General features: G+C 41.2%; 1 protein-coding gene across 3 annotated transcripts; it reads left to right on the forward strand.

Moving 5' to 3' along the window:
* Positions 1-1,498: 1,498 nt before the first annotated feature.
* Positions 1,499-26,572, forward strand: si:zfos-943e10.1 (GRAM domain-containing protein 2A). Of its 3 annotated transcripts, none has more exons than XM_017693317.2 (12): positions 1,499-1,676; positions 18,583-18,732; positions 18,928-18,988; positions 19,786-19,858; positions 20,243-20,346; positions 20,780-20,878; positions 21,753-21,893; positions 22,265-22,361; positions 22,500-22,580; positions 22,697-22,796; positions 23,439-23,546; positions 23,957-26,572. In XM_017693317.2, the coding sequence occupies exons 1-12, from the start codon at positions 1,585-1,587 to the stop codon at positions 23,970-23,972; spliced, it is 1,122 nt and encodes a 373-aa protein (XP_017548806.1). In that variant the 5' UTR covers positions 1,499-1,584; the 3' UTR covers positions 23,973-26,572. The 3 variants fall into 3 exon arrangements, with proteins under 3 accessions (XP_017548806.1, XP_017548807.1, XP_017548805.1); XM_017693318.2 differs by lacking the exon at positions 1,499-1,676 and adding an exon at positions 10,211-10,467; XM_017693316.2 differs by lacking the exon at positions 1,499-1,676 and adding an exon at positions 17,360-17,546.
* The last annotated feature ends 1,323 nt before the right edge of the window (positions 26,573-27,895 follow it).

The following is a 27,895-nucleotide window of genomic DNA, read 5'->3' on the forward strand; positions in this document are numbered from 1 at the left end:
TCTTGAAGGTGGTTCTTCAAGGGTTCTGTAGTAAAGACAGTGGTTTGCTAGAACCATGAACGCTCAAAGAACAATTTGCATGCTTAAAGGGTTCTTATCATGGCGAAACAGTTCTTCAGATCGATGGAGAAGGTGTTGGATCTGGTTCTATATAGCACCGAAGGATATATTTTAGCGCTAAATAGAGCCACTTTCAAAAAGGTTCTATGTGGAACCATATACAAAACACTTTCTATGAATCTGTAGAACCATTTCACCATGCAGAGAACCGTTTAAGCATGCAAAGGGTTACATAAACTCTCAAAAAAGATGCTTCTTTCGTGAAAATGGTTCTATATAGACCCATGAACGCTCAGAGAACCCTTTGCATGATTAAAGGGTTCTATGTAGCCCCAAAGGCTTTCGCTATTGTTGCGATGTCAGGTTGGTAACAACAGAAGAACCTTTTTGGTGCTACATAGGACCCTTTTCAAAAAGGTTCTATAGGGAACCATATACAAAACACTCTCTGCCAATCTGAAGAACCATTTTACCATGCAGAGAACCATTCAAGGTTATGTACACATTTTAAAAAGATGGTTCTTTGGTGAAAATGGTTCTATATAGAACCACGGTCACTCAGAGAACCCTTCGCACGATTAAAAGGTTCTTTGCATCATGAAAGGCTTCTTTAGATTGATGGAGAATGTGTTGTAGATGGTTCTGTACAGGGGCTTTTTGAAAAGGGTTCTACGTAGCCCCAAAAGGGTTCTGCTATTGTTGCGACGTCAAGCTTGCGACGACAGAACCCTTTGTGGTGCTATACAGAACCGTTTTTCGAAACGTAGAACTATCTGCAGCACCTTCTCCATCAATCTGAAGAGCCCATGTTCATGCAGTCATGCAAAAGGTTCTTTGGGTGCTATATAGCACCATTTTCTTTTACCAAAGAACCCTTGAAGGACCATCATTTCAGAGCGATAGCCCAGGGCTAAGTAACCTTTGGGCTTGTGGCTGGTGTGGAGAGGAGCTTCGCAGCAAGTAGAGCCACTGGTCGAGTCTCTCTGTCTGTTACATGGGATTAGATTATTAAAGACACTGTTTATGAAAGTCATATTTGATATCACAAGCAATAGAACGATTTTCAGACACGCTGGAGTCCTCATCTCACACCTGGAGTGACAAAATCATAAAACAGACCACGTGAACTACAAGACTGGAAGATAATAAAGCATGTGAGCGAAGAAAAACCACAAATGTCCCATTATTAGTCAGCAGAGCTGCATCCAGCCCTCAGTGCACAGCCTATACCGGGTTTCCCCACCCAGTCCGACTTTAACACAGCCACATGTGACTCGTCCATATAAGGCAATGGGCGGTCCCGAATCGGAGCGCCTGCGCGCTGATTGGACGGCGATACTGACATGACGGTTTTTTTTAAACGTGCACGTCCTCTGATTGGTCCAAGCGACTTGGTCCGATTTTGTCTCATTTCAATCAGCATACGGGGAGGAGGGAGGAAAAGCGCTCAGATAAACCGGCAGTTTGGAAAAGGGAAAGGGGGTATATTTGAGGAGTGCGCGGCGAACACCGGCTGGAGGAAGAATGATAGAAAACAAGAGAGAGAGATTAAAGACTTTTTTGAGGAAAATCGACGAAAAAGCCATCTTCAGAATCAAGCATCTCATGAAAGAGAGGTGAGTGAATTAGGCTAGCTAACCTAGGTTAGCTTAGCTGATCAGCCCAGCGACCGGCAAATTTCGCTTTCTTGCTCGGTTTGCTCGGTTATTCTGATTTAAATCGGATTAACTGTGAAGAAAAACGGTTAAAAGGGTGGCCGAACGTGTTTTAAGGCGTCCACGTTTTTACACAAGAGGAGTTAACGTTGTTAGTGTCTCCCGTTAGCCGCTAACGTCCCACAGAGCAGTAACCGTTAATCTAGCTAGTTTAAAGGGAAAGTCCACCGAGTTTTTCAAAATCCAAAATTTCAAAATCAGTAACTGAGATGTAAGCAAAGTCATTCAGTGTTTCGGGGATTTTTTGTTATGTTAAATGTGAAAATATGAAAATGTAAGTTTTCTCTGGGGACTGTTGGGGCGTAGAACACCCTTCTTGTATCTCTCCACCAAGAATGGATTAACATTAACTACGTTAAATTGATTAAATGAGATAGCTTTTAATAAATGTATCACAAAACTGCTGCAAAACAATGTCTCAGACACCAGGTGGTGAAACTATACCAATTTCATGTAGTAACGTTATATGACGGACCTTTTATAGATCTCAAACTTCTCATATTTCTGTTCACTGTGAACAGTTCTCACCTGGTAGGTTAACTTTCTCTAGAATAGACTATTTTACACCAAAGCCACTCTGAATAGCTTTGATTACATGTTACCCATTAAATGAAGCAGATTTTTTTTTGGGGTGGAATTCCCCTTTTCTTCCTGTTTCTTTTAATGGATGCACGGCTGTTCATATGCCAGGATCTTCTGTTATCTTTATAAAGGGACCTACAGAATGGCTGAGAAACTTCTGCTAATAGTGTTGTAGTTATTGTGGTTGTGATTATTATGGCCTGTTTGTTTCATGCTTGGCCTTCCTTGCGGATGTAATCTGGTCATGTGGGGGTTTCAAGGGCCTACTTTAAGCCTTGGCACGTTTCCTCCCTGTTATTTGATGCTGGCGCTGTTGGATGGTTAAATAAATGGTGGGAAATCTTTGATTTACTAGGGCAGGTTGGAAATGGCATCAGCTGTCCAGGCTTGCCGGTGATGACCCGCCAGTTTGAAGCATCTCGGAGATACAGAGTGTTTACACCTGTATAAATAAAAGTATTCATCAGGTTCAGTAACACAGAATAAAGTGGTATAGTGAACTCGGTTGTTGTGGGAAATCGGACCACTTGCAGGCCATTTGGTATGACCAGAGTAATCAAACGTCACATTAAAGGGGTGAATTCCACAGCGTAATCAGGGGTGACCACACACTCCTTTCCCGTTGCACTTCCACTTGGTGTGAAAATGGAGATTGACATGATTGTTTACGTGCAAAGTGCCCATCTGCTTACCTGTGTTGACCAAATTGTTTGTGTTGTCCCAGTTTTACACGCCAATCAGCGGCTGTAATCTAATTACATCACGCACTGGATTCCATTGCATAATTAATTCTTTGTAAGTGGGTCGGATTGACAGGTATTCCTCCAGTTAAAGAGATGAGCTCCCGGGACATTTAGTGCAGTTGGGTTCTGCAGCATTTGTTGTGGTTTAAGCTCTATTTTTGCCGACTCTCCGTGGGTTCGGCTGCAGCTGGTGTACCAGGTGCTGGTGTCTACACTGTCTGGGCTAATGCTGTTTCCATATGGAGTCATGTTACGATCCACAGTGCATGGAAAATCAGCCGACTCAATTATCAATTTTAATGCAGTACGGCTACAAAAAAAATCCAAAGTTGTGTATCGAAGTCCTACGACTCCTTAATGTCTTCTAAGGGTCTCTCATTAGTGTCTTTTTTGGAAAAAGAACTGAAAGCTAATGGTTAGTATCAGACAGGAAAAGTCAGTTTTGAGGGGCTGGACATAAAGACATGCTGTGTAATGCCTTCGATGAGGCAGTTCAGTTATATTCTTTGGTTTTACAACATTAATGACCTGTATGAGTAGGAAATTATTCAAATTTGAACCAAATTCAACCTCTGAGTTGAAACTGATGTTGAACCTGAAACCCCTGAACGCTAGGTTTATTATTCAGTCATTAATCTCAGAGGTTACTCACTAACTGCTATGAATTATATGGTAACTACTGTGAAATTACCGTGTAAGTTATGTAGGTAAGGGTTTGAGTGGGTAACCCACTATGTGCCACTGAGTGGGTGCTGATTCTTAAAACAAGGCCCTGAAAAGGGCTCAGATTTTAAGCCCAGGCCCATTTTAGGTGGGGTAGCTGTTAACAGTCCAGAGATGCCTCCAAGAAGAAAATCACCAACAACGTTATATACGTTATACCAGCGTTAGGGACTCGCAGGCCTGCGGGAAACCTGTGTAGTGTAGTGGTTCTCAGAAACATGCTAATGATTTCTACCCAAGCTGTGAATTCCAGAGTTGAGCAAAAGTTCAAGAAGGTTTCTCTTTTTTCGTACCTTTGCTGAAGACGCTTTACAGAGATAGGCATGCTAAATTCTTCACGAGTCACTTGAAAACCTCGTTAGTGTCGCTGACACTTTCATTTTCTCTAAAGTCATTGTGCTGGTTTTCCTGGAACTGTTAAACCTCATAGCAGAGAATCATATGCGTGTTAACATGACCTACTGTATCATCTATATGCATGCTGGTGTCACTCAACAGTATTGATGATCAGCAATATTGATAACAGGAACTAATAACAGGACTAGATTGGGCCATTGTGAAGCAGAGCTTTTGTTTCAGACATACTTTTATGATGTTGAATACTCTAATAAGCTCTGCCTGGAAATATTAGTATATTGGTATAATAATGTAAGGCAGCATTCAGACACGCCTTATTTAGCCGTATTGAAATATACATTGACTCGAGGCACCACTGTTTCATAGCAAACCGAACAATGGATTTTGTGAGTTGTTACAGTCGTATAATGTAGTTCACAGCAGATACTGCTGTTTGCTGGGTGCTGTTTAGGGTGAGGTAAAAGTGCGTATGAACTGCAGTGCTGTGCGAAAGTCATGGGCACCCAGGACACAATTTCAAAATGTATTTATTTGTGTAGTTTGTGTTTATTTGCTGAGAAAAGTGTTAATATTAGAATAAACAAAATGAGTATTAATTGATAATTATTTCATATATATATATATATATATATATATATATATATATATATATATATATATATATATATATATATATATATATACAATAAATAGTGATTTTCTGGATGTTGGTGTGTTTGTTTACCCATTTCCAAGTCTCTCCTCGAGGAAGTCCAGTATTATATGTAGTTAAAAAGCAGCTCCTGGTTTGACCAATCAGTGCTCAGTAAATTGAGCTCATGATGTCATTGATGATATTAACGAGTCTCTGTGGCGGCTGTGAAGGTGTCAAGGAAAAATATGGACCCAAGAAATTCTTGTTCCTTTTGATTGTTTTTATGTTTATTTGAATTATGAATACGACTTTATTCTAATGTATACTGTGATAAACTCACTGCTGAGGTAAATTGTGTAAACATTTGCCTAGATGCCTAAAACCTTCGCACAGTACTGTGTGTGTGTGTGTATGTATGTATGTATGTATGTATGTATGTATATATATAGATAGATAGATAGATAGATAGATAGATAGATAGATAGATAGATAGATTTTCTACTAGAAATTGTTTCTGTATGATAAACATCTACAATAACACGAAAAGGATAGTTTTAAAAGAAACCGAACCAGTCAAAACAAGCTGTCAGGCCTTTAAGACATTTGTTTAGCACTGCAGCTCTCAGGAACAATGGACTCATTCATATTTATTCATGTAAAATGACATAATTGAGATGTAAGCAGTCATTCAGGGTGGTTTGATGTATGGACAAACTCATGATTTCTTTACAGTGGTGGTAATAAGAACCAAGAGACGCAGTGTCTATATCAGAATTATAGGCATTTTATTTACTATCCAAACCCACCAGTGAACCTACGCGTGTCTCCTGAGTTTTTATATTGTTGCTGTCCAAAGAAAACAGTGTATCTCCATTTTTGGCCATTTTTATTTTTCTTCATCATTTCAACACACCAGCTGTCCTTTGTGTTGTGTGAAAATTTCGTGATGAACGGACAGACTGAAATGCTCTAAAATCACTTTGAATAAAATCTTTTTACATTGACTTACATTGACATGTAAGAGTGTTTTTGCCCTCTCCTGTAAAGTTGCTATTTTGGAGATGCTTGTTTTTCTTTGGACAGCGATGATAGAGTATGTAACATTGAATATGGTAAATTAGTGGTATATGTTTTTAAAAAATGTTTGGTTTTTTTGGGACCACTTTTTGCTGTGTACCTCTCCACCATGAATACAGTCTTGATGTATTGCTGCTGTCGGGAACAAAACCTCGTATCTCCATTTTTGTCCGTTTTTCAGTTTTTGTCATAATTTGAAAATACCTGTTGTTCTTTACATTGTGTGTAAATTTCATGATGAATGGACCAAAAGAAATGACCCAAAATGACATGGAAAAAATTCTGGTTCCATTGATTTACATTAAAAGTAAAGTAGGTTTTTTCCTTCTCCTGTAAAGTGACCATTTTGGAGATATGAGATTTTGTTCCAACAGCAGCGATGTTTTAGGTCGTGTTCATGGCCAGTTCATGCTATAGTTTACGTCCGGTTCCTATCGGCACCACTGTGACCAATTCCGACTTGGGAAATTTCTCCAGATTGGTAAATTTCCCATGAATACATTTTTTTCCATGGTAATCTTTAAAGCCAGAGGAAGTGTTGAAACATCTCCTTTTAAAGATCATATGATGATCTGATTTTACCGACACTGCCCAGGGTGTCCACCTCATGATTAAGTTGATATGGAGTGACATACATAGTTCCCAATAGCTGTTTTTGCATGAAAAACAAGCTCGCAGCTGGATCATGTGAGGCTCAGGTGGGAATTCCAGGCAGCGCGATGTTGGCCAGTAGGAAGAAAGGCTCCCTCTGTGCAGACAGTCAGTTGGAGGAAGTCAGCGTGATGCATTGTGCCACATGACTGGACCCCGGCCACAAGTGGTACATTGTTGTTTGGCTGTCGTGGTTGGTTTCTGATCTGAACTGACCACTTTGCTGCTTCGAAACAGTCCACTACATCCTCCCTGCTCTTTGCTCGTGGCTCCACAGTTCAGTGGAGCGGCGGCGAAGGGCGGGAGGGCCATCGGATATCGCTTTGAAACATCTACCAAGTCTAATCATCTATCTGATAACGATCGTCTTATTTGCTGATGCCGATATGATCCTGACATCACCTTTTTTCAGAGTTAGAAGATATAATAGAGCATCTGTCATGTACCGTATGGTCAAAAAACAAACAAATGCTTCTCTTTCCAGCATACGTCCAGCTTTCTATGCTTCTTTTCTTCCTCAGTTTGCTTTTATGGCCTTCTCTGACCTTCATTAGCAACAGACTCTTCCTCTGTTCAACAGTCCAAGCTGTGCTTTCCTTCTGTAAACAGTCTAAACTCAAAGCAAGCACCAATAGAAATTTAAACAAGCACTGTACTATACTATTTTAAAACTATGCCCACAGTGGTGAATATTGCCCTGCTTTATGTTGTTTTTTTTGCCTGTGCTTGCACTCCTTTCAGCCCTGCTGTAGTCACACCTCATTCCACGTCCCTGTATTTTGCTAAGGAGGAGCTTGCTCAACTTCTATAATGTGCCACCTCATCAGGAAAGGATCCTGAGAAGTATCACTCGCTTCCTGGACCGGCCTAATCAGAGCTGTACCTGTTATATATTCCATCCCAGCTGCTGCAGATGTATCTAAAATTACACTCCAGTTCAAAACAAAATAGCGCGACACTCATGTCCTCAGCGGCCCGTCCGGGGGTCCCAGAGGCGATGACGTTCTATTTCAGGGGTGTAAATCTTCCAAGGCTGCCCTTTAATTATGTAAAGCTGGAAATAGATCTGACATTGCTGATATCAACTTTGTGCCAGTCTAGCTTCATTGGAGTACATGCTGTCTCAGTGCAGGCTGGCAGTTTTGTAAGGGCACACGACAGAACAGCGGCAGTAAAATCAGCAACACATCAAACTTAAAAATAAATGTTCCCAAAAGGTTCTTGGCTTGGAGGCGCGGTTCTAGGAAAGACTTCTAATGGCTGTGGAACGTTTACATTGTGCGGGCGGTCTTTAACCTTTGAAAAGTCTCTGCACACTCGCAGATCTTGTTAAAAATGGTTATTTAAAGAAGTTCCTCAGTAAAAGTTGGTTCTACGGTGGTGTTGCACCACTGAGCGCTGCGTGGCACCTGATAGGCACACCTTAGAGGGTACATAATAGAATGGCATTGAAAATAAGCAGCGCTGCACCCTTTAAAATGAAGGGTTTGTAAAAGGTTCTTTGCCTGAACGTTCGGTTCTAGGAGGACCGTTTACATTTTATGGGCATAAAATGGTTCTTCATACACTCTTATAAAGAACCATCTGTTGAAATAAGCATATTCCCATGTGTACAGCCACCCAAGTATGTTTGGTTCGATAGAGAAATGGATAGACCAGAACTTGATTGAACTGCAGTCTCACAGTAGCAAAATGTAGAATTATCAAAGAAAAATGCACATTTCCAAAATAGTAAATCAAATCAAATCAAATCAAATTTATTTGTAGTGCTTTTTACAACGGATGTTGTCACAAAGCAGCTTTACAGAATTTCGGAAAAGACAAAGTTTTAACAGGAGTGTAAGAATGTACAGAAACCCCCAGGTGGGCAAGCCGGGGCAACAGTGGCAAGAAAAACTCCCTCAGAACTGAGGAAGAAACCTTGGGAGGAACCAGGCTCACCACGGGGGACCCATCCTCCTCTGGTCAAACTACCTACAAGTGATTATACTACTAATATTAACAGCAGTAATATTGGTATTAGGAATATCTAGGAGTCTATGAGAACATCAGTGTAGGGTGGGCAATAACTAGGAGTCTATGAGAACATCAGTGTAGGGTGGGCAACTTCAGTAACTTCACTGAAGAGGGTAAAAATGTTTCAGTGTCAATGTTCTTTACTTTCAGTGTTAGTCAATGGAAAGAGATTTTATTCTAAGCCATTTTAAAACATTTCCATTGGTCCAGTCATCATGACATTTTTACACAGTGTAAAGAAAAGCTGCTGAGCTCAAACGATGCAAAAGTACATCACAAAAAATGGAGATGCATATTTTTCATTGATAGCAACGATATAATAAGCAGAAATAAAAAGACAAATAAAAAAAGTAGACATAAGTTAAGGCATGAGTAGGATGCCTTTCAAAATTAACTTTCGCCTTAACTTCAATGCAAAAACAATTATTCGTTCAGGCCTAATAGCCACAGAACTACAGTAATACTTGTGGAGTTGGTATTGGCTGGAGTGGATACAGCAGTGGTTCAGTGTAGTTTACTTTACTAAGCTTAGTCAATCCTCAGAAAGTTTGAACAAACTACAATATTTAGTTCATTGTGTTTGGAAACCAAGCGACTTTCATTTTAAACCGACCCGTGCCAGACTGTGTTCTTTGGTAAGGTATTTTTATCAGAAGGTGGCTGGCTGTAGCGTTTCAGGTCCATTCGAGCAGTTTCTTTGCAGACGGCTGTACGTTTGCATCCAAAATCCCTTTGTGCACTTCTGAGCTCATGATCTTGTTGGCTGGAATCGGGGGTGGGTGAAGAAAAATGACAGAAATATCACATCATGATACATTTAAACGATACGTATCAGAACTATAGTAATACTTGTGGAGTTGGTATTGGCTAGATTGGCTGTAGCAGTGGGCCATTGTAGTTTATGATGGCTTAGGCAATCTGTTAACCTCCCATGGCCTAAATTTCCACCATTAACCACCAAATCCCCAACTCACATCTGCTGAAGTGTAAGCCCCATGGCGCACAGCCCTGTTGCCTGACTGGGCCAGTCATCAGCTGACGTGATTCCATTGAAGAAACAGTAAGTTAAAAGCAGCTTGAAGAGTCACATCATCAGAGATGAGCAGTGAGGTAAGTGTTGTTAACTGGATGACTCAATCTGCCTGTTAGCGTGTCAGCTGGACCGCACTGATAAGAAGGCTCAGGATCAATGGAGCACTGACGGCCACTGTGGCCCACATACAGACCTCACGAGACAGTATTTTAATCGCCCACACCCACAGATCACCGCAATCAAGCGTGGGGGATGTGGGATTGATGGAGCAGCCGTAGTTGTAAAATCAACACTATTCCAGGGCCTCCAGTCCAGCGTGATGTCTTGTTTTAGATCCTGAGTCTTTCGTAGGTCCCGTTTGCTTTCTTTCGATATTACTACGAGCTCTAAGGCTTTGTCCAATATGCTTCAACAAAAGATGGGCCGACATTACAATGCCCTTTGTGAGGACTCCCTTTGGTTCCACTCTTGTATGCTTTGCATTCCTCCTCTTTGCTTTGATGGCATTTAAATAAGAAAGAGGAATGCTATTGCTTTACTTTCCACCACCCACAGATCCTTCCACAGTGCCCTTGTTTCCAAGGAAACACCAGCCGAGCCGTGCGAGATGGTTAAATCTTCTCGTTCACTCTTCTGTCCTTGGCTCACTCTGTTGGTTCCGCTCTGCCGGTGAGAGCAGGCGCTGTAAAAAGAGATCTTTAGACCCAGCTGTGTTCCTCTTAACTAGACGGCGAGGCAGAAGGCCAAGGGCCATTGCTTGAGTCTAGACCGCACCAGGAAGGGAGAAGCTTCGCAAGCTCCGTCCGTCATGGAGAACGAAAAGAGCTCGAGCCAGTTGGAGACAGCAGATGCTGTGGAGGGAGAGAAGGTGGAGAGGTAGGGGTGTTTTCACGTGGTGGTGGAGGTGGTGGTGGAATTTCTCAGGGACTGGGGGAGGAACAGCTGTTACACGCCAGCGTTAGCAAGCCTTGCATGTCGTGACTCGATGTTGGAAATGTTTGAATGCGTTTCGAACATCATGAGTGTTTGATGCGTACACTTTGCATTTAGATCAGTATTTCTAGAGCTGTTGGCGACGTTGACCACATCAAATGGAAAATCTTTGCTCTTCTTTTTCCAGGACATTGGAAGTGTGTTGAAAGTTCAAGGCCTTTGGGCCGCTGGTTAGAGATAATGAGGCATTGAGACTTCCCTGTTTGTGTGAGTGCCTGTTGCAGTTGTGTTGCTCTTGGTTTAGTCCCAGAAAGTTTGAACATACTACATAATTTGTCGCTGTCCAACGAAAAACAAGCAGCTCCAAAATTGGAACTTTACAGGAGAGGGCAAAAACGCTCTTTACTTTTAGTGAGAGTTTATGGGGAAAGTTTTTATTCTAAGCAGTTTTGGAGTATTTCTATCGGTCCAATTATCATGAAATTTTCACACAGTGTAAAGGACAGCTCCGGAGCTCAAAGGATGCAGAAAAGTGAAAATCGCAAAAAATGGACAGTTTTCCATTGGACAGCGACGATATACGGTGTTAAGTTCATTGTGTTTGGAAACCAAGCGACTTTCATTTTAAACTGACCCTTGCAACACTGTTTTCTTTGGGAAGGTGTTTAAAAGAAGGTGGCTGGCTGTGGCGTTTTAGGTCCGTTTGCATCCAAAATCCCTTTGTGCACTTCTGAGCTCCAACTTGGTTGGAATCGGGGGTGGGTGAAGAAAAACGGCAGAAATATCATATCATGATGCATTTAAACGATACGTATCACAATATTTTCACTCACTGACGCTAAACACTGCTAGTGCCACGTTAAAAACATCAAATGGTTTTCATTTAACAGTTTACTTACTGAACTGCGCTGAATCTAATCGGCACCAGTTACGCTGTTTCTAAGAAATACTTCATTTAGAGTGCTGACGATTTTCATGATGTGCTCAGAAAAGCACATTGTTTATAATAATAACCCAAAACTTTAACGATTACGATAAAATGTCAAATTGGCCGCATCTTGCTGGACCCGTTCTCTGCACTCTTAAAAAAGATGGTGCTTCAAAGGTTCTTCAGTAAAGAAAGTTCTGTTTTTTTTGTGGTGGTTCCATATTGCACCCAAAAAATCTTCTATTGTTATGTTGTCAAGCTTGCAACCATAGAAGAACCCAACACAGAGGTTCTATATAGAACCGTCTATATCACATTAGTGCACATTTTCCATCAGTCTGAAGAACCCTTTCGTGATGCATGGGGTCCCGTAAATCATGCAAAGGGTTCTTTCATGGTTCATGGAATCGTTTGAGCACCATCTCATTTTCTTTTTCTCGCTTTATTAAACCTTTTATTTCTGAACTTCTTTTAAAGTCCACCAGCAGTTCAGGTGTCCTTTATTAGTGATTCCCATTTGTTTACTTATTGATGAACTTGCGCAGTTTTAATTAACCATTTTAATCATATTTGACCCACGTTTTGGTGGTTTTGCTGCCCTCAAGCCCTACAAACCTTTCCTGAGCCAGCAGCAGCCAGTCAGATTAATAATCCACATGTTTTTGTGTTGCCAGCTTGTTGGACTATAGTCTTGATTATGAAACGAGGGCATTCTTCGATTTTGAAACGGCTGTTTACCAGCAAAGCCCACAGGAGGAGGAAGCCGACAGTTCAAGGCGAGGTTTTTTTGTTTTCTAAGCTGATGAATTGCTGCCTAGAACAGGATGTGGTGATGCACCGATATCCTCAGTAGCCTTCCCTCAATAGCAAGTGGCTTAATTGATTCCTGCTAATGACCTGGTTTATGGGAACGTTTTACAGTAGATCTGCGCTGCGGTACTAGATTAAAGCCTGAAACTTCAGAATGTTTATTGCAGGCTTTCTGTATGCCAGTCTAGGTGCTACTGACAAAGAACTCAGCTTACCAAGAACTCGGCTCAGCAGATTCATCCAGTTTTTATTAGTCTCAAGAAGTGAGGCTGCTTATTGTAGCCTAATGTGGCCCATCGTAGGACTTTACATATATTATATATATTTATATTTTGGTTTGTCCATCTGAATTTATGTGACCAAATCGTAAGGCAAATTATTCAGTAACTGCTTGAAATGAATGTAAAAGTTTTATTTTATTCAATTGTTTTAGTAAAAGTTCGTGTGTTTTATGATCACACATGTCGCTCTATACGTACGATTTACTGCTGAAAGCCAAAAATCTCCGACGCTCTTTGTGTTATTTTCTAAAAGTGATGTTTCCAGAGCAGATCACTGAAGAGACGCCGTCTGTTTATAGTTTAGAGCCCAGATTTGGGGAAAAACGGGTCGACTTTCAGTAGAAAAACAAAGTTCAGCTTCTTTTATTATAAGGGTTTAAAATGACATCACCGTCTATTAGACTGGAGAGAAGAGCTACAGCCTCACACGACGCCCAGCTTCTGAATGGAGCTTATGAAACATGAACGTTATGAAGAACATGTTCTGGATCCACCGGTGGTCTCAAGGAGTCGAAGAGGTTAAAGGTGGTGACTAACTAAACATGAATGCTGGACATTTCTGTAAACTTGGACAATGTGCTCATTGGAGAAATGCAGACGCACAATGTACATCTAGGAAATTACCAACATGTCCCAGCAGAAAATGCCAGCGCTGCACTACTCAGCGAGTTTTAGCCTTGTCGTGGTTTGAGCTTGGCAGGAGTTTAAAGAGAACAACCCGGCTGGTGAGCTTTATCAGAGACGAGCTCGTTCCTGTGGGCTGTTTCTGTCAGTTCTAGAGCTAAACCACATCAAAAGCAAAGTGCTAACCAGACGTGCTAACCCAGAGCGTGGGTACATGCTAAAAGTGAGTTTGTACTACAAAGCCTGCACTCAGAAAAGAGAAAACAATAGTAACGAAAGCTTAAAGCTCCGTAGCCTCTTAAGCTCTTTGGTTCTAAAACACACTTCGTCATGTTCTTCATAACGTTCATGTTCCATAAGCTCCATTCAGAAGCTGGGCGTCGTGTGAGGCTGTAGCTCTTCTCTCCAGTCTAATAGACGGTGATGTCATTTTAAACCCTTATAATAAAAGAAGCTGAACTTTGTTTTTCTACTGAAAGTCGACCCGTTTTTCCCCAAATCTGGGCTCTAAACTATAAACAGACGGCGTCTCTTCAGTGATCTGCTCTGGAAACATCACTTTAATAAAATAACACAAAGATTTTTGGCTTTGTAAGCGTATAGTGATGTGTGTAGATCATAAAACTTTCTGTTAATTTAAAAGAATAAATATGTAAAATAAAAATGTGCATTAATTTCATGCAGTTACTGAATAATTTGCCTTATGATTTGGTCACGTAAATTCAGATGGCCAAACCAAAATACACCCTGGAGAATAAGAGGTTAAGTATTTCTTTGAAAGTAAACGACAGGGCCTGAGCTCGCCCTCTTGAATACGCCTGTGGAAGTGGAGTAATCTGATCCCTGCTTCCCCATAAATGGCATGCGATTTGAATAAGGGCTCACGTTACTGCCGCAGAGAGCTTTTCTTATGAGCTAAAGCTGCTCGCACTCAGAACTGGACCTTTTTCCCTCTTTGTTAACTTTCTGGAGGTGTAGCACTTGTGTAGCCTAATGAGCTAAGAGTTACTCAGACACTGTTTCAGCCCCCTGAGGCAAAAGACCTACTTTTTCATGTGTCTTTTCATCAGTCATGACACAAGCTGTGGGGGACAGCTTTGTGCTAAAGCCAGAGAGCAGAGCATAGCAGGCCTCGCAGCTTTACACAAGGTCACAAGTAGGACAGAGAGTGCACAGATTCATCAACCGAATCAGCTGATTCACACTTTATGATGACTAGTCTTCCCTGTCTTCGCCACCACGATTATCTGTATATAGAGCCAACCCACGTCCGTGGAGGAGGGGTGACGCCAGCCGTTCAGTCTGCAAATGCGCCCACACATTTAAATATGTGCCATGCTCCTGGGCATCGCTTGGGGAGGAGGGGGGAAAAAGCAATGCAGGAGGCTCTTATAGGGAAATTCCACTGATTTTATGTTTTAGTTTGGGGAGAGGAACATGTTGTTATAACTGAAGTTTGGGGAGAGGAACATGTTGTTATAACTGAAGTTTGGGGAGAGGAACATGTTGTTATAACTGAAGTTTGGGGAGAGGAACATGTTGTTATAACTGAAGTTTGGGGAGAGGAACGTGTTGTTATAACTGAAGTTTGGGGAGAGGAACGTGTTGTTATAACTGAAGTTTGGGGAGAGGAACGTGTTGTTATAACTGAAGTTTGGGGAGAGGAACGTGTTGTTATAACTGAAGTTTGGGGAGAGGAACCTGTTGTTATAACTGAAGTTTGGGGAGAGGAACCTGTTGTTATAACTGAAGTTTGGGGAGAGGAACATGTTGTTATAACTGAAGTTTGGGGAGAGGAACGTGTTGTTATAACTGAAGTTTGGGGAGAGGAACGTGTTGTTATAACTGAAGTTTGGGGAGAGGAACGTGTTGTTATAACTGAAGTTTGGGGAGAGGAACATGTTGTTATAACTGAAGTTTGGGGAGAGGAACCTGTTGTTATAACTGAAGTTTGGGGAGAGGAACCTGTTGTTATAACTGAAGTTTGGGGAGAGGAACATGTTGTTATAACTGAAGTTTGGGGAGAGGAACATGTTGTTATAACTGAAGTTTGGGGAGAGGAACGTGTTGTTATAACTGAAGTTTGGGGAGAGGAACGTGTTGTTATAACTGAAGTTTGGGGAGAGGAACGTGTTGTTATAACTGAAGTTTGGGGAGAGGAACGTGTTGTTATAACTGAAGTTTGGGGAGAGGAACGTGTTGTTATAACTGAAGTTTGGGGAGAGGAACGTGTTGTTATAACTGAAGTTTGGGGAGAGGAACGTGTTGTTATAACTGAAGTTTGGGGAGAGGAACCTGTTGTTATAACTGAAGTTTGGGGAGAGGAACGTGTTGTTATAACTGAAGTTTGGGGAGAGGAACCTGTTGTTATAACTGAAGTTTGGGGAGAGGAACCTGTTGTTATAACTGAAGTTTGGGGAGAGGAACATGTTATAACTGAAGTTTGGGGAGAGGAACATGTTATAACTGAAGTTTGGGGAGAGGAACATGTTGTTATAACTGAAGTTTGGGGAGAGGAACCTGTTGTTATAACTGAAGTTTGGGGAGAGGAACCTGTTGTTATAACTGAAGTTTGGGGAGAGGAACATGTTGTTATAACTGAAGTTTGGGGAGAGGAACATGTTATAACTGAAGTTTGGGGAGAGGAACATGTTGTTATAACTGAAGTTTGGGGAGAGGAACATGCCTGGAACCCCTCCTTCTTCTGATCTGACACCCTAAAAAATTCACCCCCCCCCACCTTTTGTTCCCGTGACGACGGGTTCAATCAAACAATAACTCCGTAAACCTTTATTTACCCTCGGAGAGTTGGGTGACCCTCATTTACAGTGTTGCTGAGTTGATATAGGAAAAAGGGGTTGATGATGTGTAAGAAAATATCAAATAATAAAAGTTAATGAAACGTTAATAATAAAAATACTTAAACAGTAAAAAGAAGATAATTAAAGCATAACTAAAATGTAAAAGTTAAAATATATGTGTGTGTGTGTGTGTGTGTGTGTGTGTGTTAAAATGAAAATGAAAATAAGAATATGAACAATAGTAAACAAACATATAAATGGGAATAAAATAATAACTAAAATAAGACCAAAATAGTGAAATCCCTGTTCCTCAGTCCTACATCAGTCCTACTACAGTATTGAGGGGCGTCCAGCCGTCTCGCTGTTAGATCCTAATGTGTATATATATATACAGTGCATACTACAGGCAGACGTTTCCCAGAACTCCAGCCCAAGTTCTCAGAGTTCTCCCCCTCTTCCACCACCATGTTAAAGGCTTGGTCTGACCTTATTAATTGAGATCTACATGTGATTGTTGTCTATAAATCCAGGACTTTTTTGACCAGCACGTTTATTTCTTCGAACTCGAGGCTGAATCTAGTTCCACTATTTAACACTAACTATAGATATTAAAATTGCGGCTTTTTCAAATTCAATATAAAACACAGTAACCGTTCCGCTCTTCTCAGGAAAGTGCAAATCCACATGGAACCGAGTTGAGGGGTCTTGTTACTGCCCCCTTCTGCTCACTCTCTCGGACCTGCACTGTTTTCATTCCACGACTGCGACTTCAGTTCACATGTCGAGGAAAGAGTGGCGACCCTTGTTGAAGGAAAGAGACTAATCTGGACTGGAATGGAGGTTGCGTCACAAAACGGAAATCACAGTTTCAGCACTTCACAGAAGTGGGGGCTTCCAAAGAGAGCAGGAAGCGAAGCACAGGAAGCTGACATTTATTCCCACTCACTGCCGCCCGTATCCCGCTCTCTTCCTAGAAGATCTCCCTCCTCAGACCGCTCTAGTGGAGAGCGGGTCTGTCATTAGCTGTACTCCACCCAGGAGCGCTGGGTCTGTTTTCAGTTTTTAAGAGCCTGTTCGGGTTCTTCAGGAAGTGCTGGCTGAAAATCCTGCTTTAGAAGTAAAGCATCCATTTTAATAGCATCCGGAAATAAAGAAGAACTGACTGGCCAGGCCTGATTTGAGCAAGTCCTCACCTGTATGCTTCCGCACGAGGTATTGTGTACATTTGTTAGAGGTGTAGCATTACATCGCGCCATGCGGTGTCACACCTTTTCAAGCCAAGCCCCACCTCTTGGAAGAATTTGCATTGTGTGGAATCCGCTTTCACTCTGTACACACGCAGCGTACATCAGGCTGACCTTCTTAGTTTATTTATTTTTTTTACTTGCTTTCTTTTTTATATTCTAAGCAGAATTTTACATAATAAGGACTTGTACCAAGTTGCTTGCTGGATGAATTAGCGGGTGATGGCATGAGACCAGCTTCTTGTTTGTTTGATTGCGACTTAAAAGGATTACGTGCCATGAATAGGTCTCAGAGTTTGAGATTATCCAGACGATTGGAGAATCATGTGTACAGGTAAGGAGTAAGCGCTCCAGAAGGAGCCTTCATTTTTCAGCTCCAGAAGGAGCCTTCATCCACTCCATTTTTAATTCTGTTTTTTATTGTTTTAGAATTTCTTCTGAAGTAGCCATAGATTAGGTAGATAGGAAGATGATACCTGGTCTCGATGTTGAGATGTGGGGTTTCTAGCATTGGTAAAGTGAAGTTAAACAGAAAATGAAAGATGACTGGAAGAGTGTTAGTCAGCCCTTTCATAGAAAGACGTGATGTTTTTAGTCATTCCGGGCACACGGTCAGCTGAATGTCCATCACTAGAGGACAAATTTTACTTTGTCAGAGATATGCAGTTCTTGGCACTCGCTTCTGGGTGATCTGCTTCGAAAGTGTGGGATTACGAAGTGTTCTAGATAAGGCCTGTAAAAATACTGGTCATTGTCTGTGGTGGAAATCTCCACTAAACTGTAACATCACCTATATGGTCACTATTTCCAGACTATTGTTACTGTATTGATGTTTAAAACCTGGGTTCATCACTTTTAGCCTTTAGTCTTTTCCTTAGTTGTGGAAATGGAAAGGAAGACCATGGTTCTTGATTTTCTCAGTGTAGATAGATAGATATCTGAAGATAAATGATAAAAATATGGGTAATTTGAACCAGTATTTGATGCATTTATTGTGGTGGAGGAGAGAGGACGGTATCTAAGCCGCTACGCTGGGCTGTTGTACTGAAATTCCTGCATTTTATTCACTTTAACCTCATACAAATAAATATTATATTCGCCTGTAATGCCGGTCCAAGTATGTCTACATCTTATTAATGTGCATTAACAGATGTGCTTAAAATGTCAGAATACCTGTCTTGATAAATGTAGAACTACCAAATGATTTTAACATTCACATGAAGACATTTCATAGAAGAAATCATGTTAGAAAATCCATCTGGAATAAAAGTCCCTAAGATGTTCTTTGCAGCTCTGGATCGCCCATAGCACCTCTCTTTAGGGAGCTGGACACATGAACTAAATGCTGATGTGCCTCCTGTCTTCCATAGCTACCAGCCAGAGACCGGCACGCTCCCTGAAAAGATGAAGAAAGGGAAGACGAAGAAGAAGCTGGAGCCGAGGAAGGCCCTCAGTCAGGACGGAGCTCAGCTGGAGCTCCAGCACCAGAGCAAGAGCTTGAGCAGGCTGCCCCTGTCCAGGTACAGCTCCTGTTATTTGAAGGCGTTCATTTATTTTCTGTTCTGTTCATAAACACTCCAGACCTGAGTCAGTGCTTAATCACCTGGAGCCACCATAGCCAAGGTTTTAGCGACTCTAAAGGCTACGTGGCAGCTGTGAATAGAAAAGAATGTGAAGGGTTTGTTTGAAGTGTGCATTTTTTTCTTTGTCCTCAGGTCTCTCACAGTTGGAGGAGAAAGGCCTTTGGAGAGGAACGACAGCATCAACTCAAACAGTGTAAGTTTGCCTTGCATTATGGGACAGTTGGTTCTGGCCACGCAGGCTGATTGATTGAGAAGCATTCTATCTGTGCTGTTATCTTCGCCATAACATCACGGGTTTCGTCCGTATCACTCCGCTAAGACACCTTTGCTTAGCAACGACTTTGCCATCTGTAGGAGACGCTCAAGCCTTTTTCAGCCAACAGAAAATGGATGTTTTTAAGATCATATTTGACCGGCAGCCGATTTGGTCAGACTCTGAAGATGAGATGACGCTAAATTCCTGTCTATACTAAGTAAACTAAAAACTGTCGTCACCACTGAGCAGCTTCTCGGTCGGCAGCTGTGACCGAAGAACAGCTGAACAACCTGGAATCAGCCAGAAGTGAACCGAATACCATTCGCCAAACAAAACGGGCTGTAAGATGCTTTACAGACTGGCTGAAACAAAACAACATGTAATATTGATCTGGCAAAAACTGAGCTGAACCTGATATTGAGGCAGTTTTATGGCTCAGCCTGAACTTCAAAAGGCGAGGCTTACAGCAGACTGAGCAGCGAGTGGGCGGAGTGACGTAGCAACAAGCTGCTTTTTAAAACATATTAAATGTTGACGAACCAGTTTATTAATTTCATACTTTATTTATTTGACTGTTGTATAAAAGCAGTAGAACACGGGAGGTCGTGTGTTTTCGCCAATAACATCACGGCTGTGATGATCTACGGCAACCAAATCGTGTATGAGTAACTATGGAGCTTGAAGCTGGTTTTACGACCTAATTTTTCACTTTTGTTTCTGTTCTTTTCCTACAGAGCTTTATCAAGCACAACAAAACATTCCACAAACTCTTTCCCGATATCCCTGAGAGCGAAGACTTGCTACATGGTGAGAGATCATATCGATTAGATGTCTATAGCACAGTGCACTGTTTACCTTTACCTTTAGTCCTTTCTGTCTTAATCATGTATGTTTATCTATACCACTGAACTTTAACATTCCCCACCTTCTGAATGCATAGCCTCTGTATTGCTACTTATTTTAGTGCTAGAAGAACTCAAAGCCAAAGGCAGTTTCTTTGGCTTGTTCAGACTGACCTTTCACTTAATTGCCCCAAGCTTTTAAACAATAGTGCAGGTTAAGCAAAGGCTGAGTGGAGGTAGGGCAGCTGCAGCTGACAGAAAGGCTGCAAATGTACTGCAACCTCACACCAGCGTCAGAGTCGCTGCGTCAGGCTTTTTTAACCTTGTATGTGCGTGTGTGTCTTTCCAGCCTACATCTGTGCCCTGCAGAGAGAGGTGCCTTACCACGGTCGTCTCTACATCACAGACAATAACGTCTGCTTTCACTCCTCTGTGCTCCTCAAGGCCACCAAGGTAAATGATATAGGCCTGCTGACCTTTGGGATCATAACACAGTCAGAGTAACTGGCAAACAGCGTGTGCAGCCATAACCAAGGGAAATGGGTCACTCATTAAAAGATGTTTTTCAGCGAGTGAATCAGTCATTAAACCTGTAAATGTATGTGATGGACAGTCTTGGTCAAAATGCAGGAGAAGACACTTTAATATGACATTTTTCTGCAACTTTTAGTGCACAATTTCTACGTATGAGGAGTTGCACACGGGAAAAAAATAAAATATAGAACTTTAAAACGTAGAATTGTTTTCCTAGTTCAGTTCAGCGAATAAACAGTAACTGTGTGTTTTCGCTTTGAAAATCAATGTGATTTGACCCAGCCATTTGACCGTATACTGGAAAAGAGTATGTATAACTGACCACTTAAATGAATCAATATGTCTCTCATAGGTGGTGATACCTGTGTGCGCTATCCATGTGGTGAAGAAGCAGAACACAGCGCTGCTGGTGCCAAACGCCCTGTCCATACGCACCAGCGTGGGAGAGAAGGTCAGTCTCATACACGTTCCGTGCTATGATGAACACAAAAGTATAGCCAGAGCTGCCGAACGTGTGCAAAACATTCACTTACACTTCACGTTTACCTCACACAGTATGTTAAAAGCGCATTGGGTTAAGCAGTATTGGGCCCATATTATGGAAATTTCTCTCGCTATTTTGAAATTTGAAGTAAATGTAAGTGAACAGTTCACTCCCCAGCCCTGCAGTCCATATATAGTAACTAAGCTGCAAAAAACGGCCTGTTTTGAAAGTCATTGTTTGCGACGTCACTAGAACCGGCTTATTTACCTCTAATAATTCAGCCTAAAGCAGTTTAGTCCCACCCACTCATATTGAGGCGCTGAGTGATTCAGCTCTGAGTGCTTCTTAAATGAGCGCAGCCAGTCAGAACAGTGTTCATTTGTCTTATATCAACCTGTTTAATTCTAAAGGATAAAGAGAGGTGGGCAAATGGCCATGTAAAACTGAATTATGACTGTTTTGAACACTTATTCATTGTGTAAATATTTTTATTCATCAAGACCCACAAAAAGTTCGCCGAGTGGTCTGTGATGTCTGTCAGGATGCTCTCAGCACACCGCAAAACATATTCTGATTGGTTACACAGCTGTTTACCACACTGCTGCCTCCTGTATTGCGAAGGCTAATATCACAATGCCGACTTGACCAGTAACACACAGTCTTAGTCAAATTTTAAAAAGGAAATGATTTGTAATTAGATAGCCATGTAACCGCAGCGCAGAACCCACAGCTGCTTATAAATAGTGTAGTTAGAGAAGAGCCTTGAGTAGATTACTATTATTATGTGGCAAAGTGCTGTGAAGGGCCTTCCTCTTGAGCCATGCTTGTGTTTGTGTTGCAGTATTTGTTTGTGTCCTTGCGGAACCGCGAGGGCTGCTACAAGCTGCTGCGGTCAGTCTGCCTCCAGTTAGAGGACGGCACCGCCAACAGCCGTCCACTCTTCTCTTCCCCTGAGCACAGCTTAGATCACAGCAAACTGGAGGTGAGTATCTTAGCCTTGTACACTCTCTCTAGCCTTGGTGGACTACAGGGTTGGAAATGTGCATAAAAATAAACTGATTTTGAAATATGTCATATATATTTTCAGATGTAAAAATCCAAAAAGCTTGGTGTATTTTTATTTATGTATTTAAAATAGTTCCAGTGCCATTTGTGCATTCAGTCTGTTTTATTGAAATAATTCCGAATCGCGCCAAATACTTGAAGCAAATTGGTGTAAAATTTGATTTGAAAAGATTTCATGCACTGAATAGTCTTGAACTGAACTGGGTAGTTGTGAGTTCAGAGATTTGCCCCCTTAGGGTAGTACTGTATGTTCTAGCCGTGGCTAAATACCTGTGTGTGTTTTTGTAGAACTCCAGCCAGTCCAGTTTAACCGATGCCTATGAAGAGCTGGATGGTGCAGATTCAGACCTGGTGCTACAGCCCCCTCCTACTAGAGTGAACAGAAGTAAGAAAAGTACATATGCACACAGATTCTTACACATCATCCTGCACTAGTGGTGCCCTGTTTTTGTCCCCCTTGTGATGTCAGTCTGTCATTGTCTACCTGTAGCACACAGTGAATTTCTGAATTGTTGTCTTATAGGTAGAGTATCGAATGGAAGTCCTTCCAGCTTGAGAGTTCCTCACAGAGAACAAGATGAGAGTTTCACAGAGGAGTACCCAGGTACAAAACACACACACACACACATACACACACACACATGGGTGAACAAAAAAATGTATAAATATTATGAGCGATTATTGCATTAGTTGCTCATTTGGGCTTCTGTCTGTTTGTAGGGACGTCATGGGTGTGGAGTGTGACTGACAGGGCCAGATCAGTCCTCATTCAGAGAGAAGCCACCAGCTTCAACACACTCCTGCTTATCTACTTAATGCTGTAAGTGCCTACACACACACACACACACACACACACACACACACACACACACACACACATACATACATACATACATACATACATACATACATATATATATATCCATCCATCCATCTTCTAAGCCGCTTCTCCGCCAGGGTCGCGGGATATATATATATATATATATATAATATATAAAATCTCACTGTTGTCGGAACAAAACCTTTTATCTTTTGTCGTTTTTCAGTTTTATATGTTTTCAGTGGTATATGTTTTAAAAAAATGTTTGTTTTTTTTGGGACCACTTTTTGCTGTGTACCTCTCCACCATGAATACAGTCTTGATGTATTGCTGCTGTCGGGAACAAAACCTCGTATCTCCATTTTTGTCCGTTTTTCAGTTTTTGTCATAATTTGAATATACCTGTTGCTCTTTACATTGTGTGTAAATTTCATGATGAATGGACCAGATTAAAGAGCAAAATTACTTGGTAAAAATTCTGGTTCCATTGCCTTACATTTAAAGTAAAGTAGGTTTTTTCCTTCTCCTGTAAAGTTACCAATTTGGAGAGTTTTGTTGCGATATGTATATGATGTGTAGGTATATAATGTATATAAATCAATAACTATGTAATTCCTCGATTTTGTTTGTTTGTGTTGATAGGGTGGTGCTGCTCCTCTTGTCCTCTGGTTACATCGGCCTGCGTATCGTGGCTCTGGAGGAGCAGCTGACCTCTCTAGGAGCTCTGCCTGAATTCACTCTACATAGCAGGTAAGCTGCCATTTCTCTCATATTAGGGGTATAAAATATAATAGGTAATAATAATATTACAGTCAAATGATGAACAAAGGACAATATCATTTGCTTGTTTACTCAATGCTGCTGTTGTTTATGTGTTGTAAGTCTGTGGTAATGCAGGTTGAAATGATTGTATTGTCAAATTGTAAAATTGCATAAGTAGTGATTAGAAGGGCTCCACTGAAGACATTAGGGGCTCCATTGTCTGTAGTTATGCCACTGATTATATTCAATTATAATTGATAATTCCAAATCAGTCTTTTTTGTATTTTCTGAACGTAAAAAAAAAGGCTTTTCCACTATAATGTAAATAGTTGCTCCGATCAGATTTGTACCAAATTGAATTGAAGCACACTGAAGTCCTCTCTCACCATCGCTTACAGGTACAAGGACACGTAACCAAGCAAAGGAAAGGAGAGATGTGTTGTCTGATGACCTCGAGGAGGAAAGATGATTCCTGCCGACGTACCAAAAAAATCAACTCTGAAGTCCACATTTCAACATCTATGAAGTCCCACTAGACCCCAAAGTGCTGTGATAGGCAGACCTGTTTATTTGTGGGCTCTCATCGTCATTGTCGAATTCCAAGGAGAAAACCAGAGATAACCAAAGGGCTCCAGTGAAAATCGGGCCTCGGCGTGTCACCTGAGGCTGTTGCTGCTGTGCTTTTCCGCCGGCTGAGCTAAAGTCAGCGACTCTGAACGGGGGAAAAGCAGAGGACAGAGCTGAGCAGTTTCCTTGAAACCGTGCTGTTCATCACTGTTTTCTGTTCTTGGAGTTTTGTCTTTGCAGACATGATGGAGATTATTTACTGGTTCCACTCAAAGTTCTACACTTTGCTTTACGCGTTTAGATTCTTCTGCCTCGTCGCCACAACCGTTTAATTCGTTTCCCGCTTTCTGTCTTGGTTTCCTTAATTGATCTGAACCTTTCAGGTAGTAAAACTATCCGAAAAGCGACACAATCACTTAAGCTCCTTTCGCGAAGATGATTTTTCTCTCTTTTTCAAATCAAAGGGTTGCAGTATTACTCCTTGCTTTGACATGATTAAAAAAATCTTTTTTTAAGGATCATTGCTTGGTGACGAGCCCTTTAGTCCTTTTTGTATTACTGGATGCATCTATGCACAAAAAAAGTACGATCAGGTTTTTGAGAAAAGTTTTATAGACTTTTTTTTTTTGTTCTATGTGTCTTTTATACTTTGGTCTGCTTTGGTCAAAGTAGTTTGACATGATGCCTAATCAGATGAACTGTTTAAAAAAAAAAGGATGGTTGTAAAAGATCTGATGATGATGTCTTATTCTCACCCAGAGGCACTGAAACAGCTCTCTATGCAGCCCAAATGGGACTTTTTTTTTTTTCAGATTTATTGCAAAAAACCAACAATGTTCACCATTTCTGGTGTGCTTGCATGTCGGTACCACCCGGAAAAAGCAGGTCTATTGCGGAGGTACTGAAAGACCCCTAAGCAGTCAAAAAAAAAAAAAGAAAAACAAAGACAAATACTTGATTCATATTTCAAGGACGGAAAAAAACGTCATGGTCCAAAATGTGCATGAGTAATTTGTGTGTTTGTGAGCGTGTTCGGTCCTTATGGAGAATGTGTTGAAAACTGAGTGTCTTGTAATGCTTCAAGTGAATCAGTGCACTTTAATGTGTGAAGCAGTGGTCATTAAATCTGGTCCTGGGGGGCTGGAGTCCAGCACGGTTTCACGATTTATTATCTCCTCAAACCTCAGAGATCAGTCACTAGGAAAACTGCAGAATCCAGCCCTCCAGGACTGGAAGTAACGACCACAGGTGTACGAAGGCATCATACTGTCCAGTGAGGAGGAGAGGGCGATACTGGTATTGGTTTATTCAAGCTCCGCCCACTAATACGTTGTTTCATAGCAACTGTTGCGAGGTGGGAGAAACTTTCAGGCTTTTTAGTACTTTGGAAAAACTTACGTTGTCTAATGACTGTTTTTGTAAATTTCATGTTGAAATTATACATAAAAATTATGTAATTAAAAAAAATATATATATATATACATATAATCTGTAGGTTATATGATGTTTAATTAATTTAATGTCATCTAGAATGCATTGCCTGTTTTCCGACAACAGTCCAGTTCGCTGGCATTTATTATTTTGTAATAATCTGATTCGAATACCTTCTTGAATAATGCATTTGTGGGCGGAGCATGGCTAGGTCAATTGTCATTCATTCTGGAGTGTTAAGATGGTGCTAAAGAGCCTTTTACTCAGGGCTGGGAGTTCACGAGCATGAGCTCCTAAAGCATCTCGCACTAAAGACCCTGTTCATCAATGGTGGTTGGTGTATGTTATACCCCTGCCTTCCATTCAGCAGACCGGGGTTCAGTTCCCCGCTCAGGCAGGCCTGCTGCAGAGTCCTTGGGCTAGACTCCCAACTCCCCGAGATGCTTTCGGAGCTTCTGCTCTCAGCTCTTCTGCTGCTCCTTTTCTATTTCAACATTTGGAGTCTTCGAGTGCATTGAGATGCCAACATTTTTGAACTCCAGATGAGTTTAATAACTATTAATAACTACCATGCCTGTGCACCACCTGGGCGAATATGTGTGTTCCCAATGAGGCAGGTCCGTGTTGAATATCCCGATGAACTGTGTCACAGTCTTCAGGACAGGCCAGATTTTCTGATTCAGATATGCTTGAAATTTTTTTTTGAGCGAAAGTGCTCCGTCAGACTTCTCTGTTGGTACTATTGCACATGGACAGTATCAGAAAAACATCTGAATATAAGTACCGGAGCACCTTCATAGTCATAGTTATCTTTAAGTAACCACAATGCAAGAATCCAAACCGACTGTATCATTTCTGTTTATTTTGCACTGTTGAAAGTGTTGTAAATAATATTTTGTATTGATTTTTGTCTTCAACGAGTCCCCTTTGCTCTATTTATTGCATTGTGTGTAATTCAAAGTGGTCTCTGTGAGACCGGCTTTGACCCTGAATAAATCAAATGATGGGGAAAAGTATGTAGTGTCGTTTGTGTGATTTCATCAGTTAAAGAGCTGTTCTGGTGTTAACAGCAGGTGTTGAGTGTCTTTCACTCAGTCATTTATCAGTGAGGGCAGTAAATGCGCTCAGTGCGCCACCTGGAGGTCATACCCAACGCTCCCTGTGCAGAAGTTTCACTCATTCTTCGCTGTGCTGGCTCCAGTACTGGAGCCTGATCAGGTTTTAATGTTAAACTGATTCTGATCGGCTGATCAGGTGGTATTACAGTTCAGGTCTGCGCTGAATTACTGGCTCTGTTATTATTTTATTTTTTCTCCCGCTTAACCTCCTCGGGTGAGAGGGTCTAGTACTCTACATACTTTTATAAATATTTAGATTAAAATCATTTCCTCACAGATTTGAGCTCGTCTGAATTCCAGCTGCAACAGATGATGATGTGCTTGAAGCTGATTGGGTGAGTTTAATGCTGTGCTCTGGCCTCTAATTCAGCCTGTTATGGTTTTAGAGCCTCGTTTTCTTTCTTTCTTTCTTTCTTTCTATTTTCGTCTTAATCTTTCTTTTTCTTTCTATTTTCGTCTTCATCTTTCTTTTTCTTTCTATTTTCGTCTTCATCTTTCTTTCATTTTCTATTTTTGTCTTAATCTCCTTTCTTTCTTTTTTCTTTCTGTTTTTGTCTTAATCTCCTTTCTTTCTTTTTTCTTTCTGTTTTTGTCTTAATCTCCTTTCTTTCTTTCTTTTTTCTATTTTCATCCTAATTTCCTTTCTTTCTTTGTCCCTTTATCTTCTATTATTTTCTATTTATCTTTCTTTTATATCTTTGTCTTTATCTGTCTTTCTTTTGTTTCTTTTTCTTCTTATTTTTTCTTGTTTTGTACTCTTTCTTTTTTTGTTATTTATTTCTTAGTTAGCAATTTCTCTCTCTCTCTTTCTCTCCCTCTCTCTCGCTGTCTCTCGCTCTCTCTCTATCTCTCTCTCTCTCTGTATCTTGCTCTCTCTCTCTCTCGCTCTTTCTCTCTCTCTCTCTCTCTCTCTCTCTCTCCTTCTCTCTCTCTCTCTCTCTCTTTCTCTCTCTCTCTCTTTCTCTCTCTCTCTCTCTCTCTATCTCTCTCTCTTTATCTCTCTCTTTCTCTCCCTCTCTTTCTCTCCCTCTCTTTCTCTCTCTCTTTCTCTCTCTCTCTTTCTCTCTCTCTCTCTCTCTCTCTCTCTCTCTCTCTCTCTCTCTCTCTCTTTATCTCTCTCTCTCTCTCTCTCTCTCTCTCTCTCTCTCTCTCTCTCTCTCTCTCTCTCTCTCTCTCTCTCTCTCCCTCCCCTTGTAAACACTGGGTTCTTGAGTGCTCCTG

The sequence above is a fragment of the Pygocentrus nattereri genome, chromosome 15, assembly GCF_015220715.1.
Source record: "Pygocentrus nattereri isolate fPygNat1 chromosome 15, fPygNat1.pri, whole genome shotgun sequence".
In the NCBI taxonomy this organism is placed as follows: domain Eukaryota; kingdom Metazoa; phylum Chordata; class Actinopteri; order Characiformes; family Serrasalmidae; genus Pygocentrus; species Pygocentrus nattereri.

Bases quoted from the DNA above. Each gene is read 5' to 3' on its own strand.
- si:zfos-943e10.1 (XM_017693316.2), top strand. From the start codon at position 17,440: ATGAGACCAGCTTCTTGTTTGTTTGATTGCGACTTAAAAGGATTACGT. The intron at 18,733-18,927 runs GTACAGCTCCTG...CTTTGTCCTCAG, and splicing joins AGCAGGCTGCCCCTGTCCAG to GTCTCTCACAGTTGGAGGAG. The intron at 22,362-22,499 runs GTAAGAAAAGTA...GTTGTCTTATAG, and splicing joins TCCTACTAGAGTGAACAGAA to GTAGAGTATCGAATGGAAGT.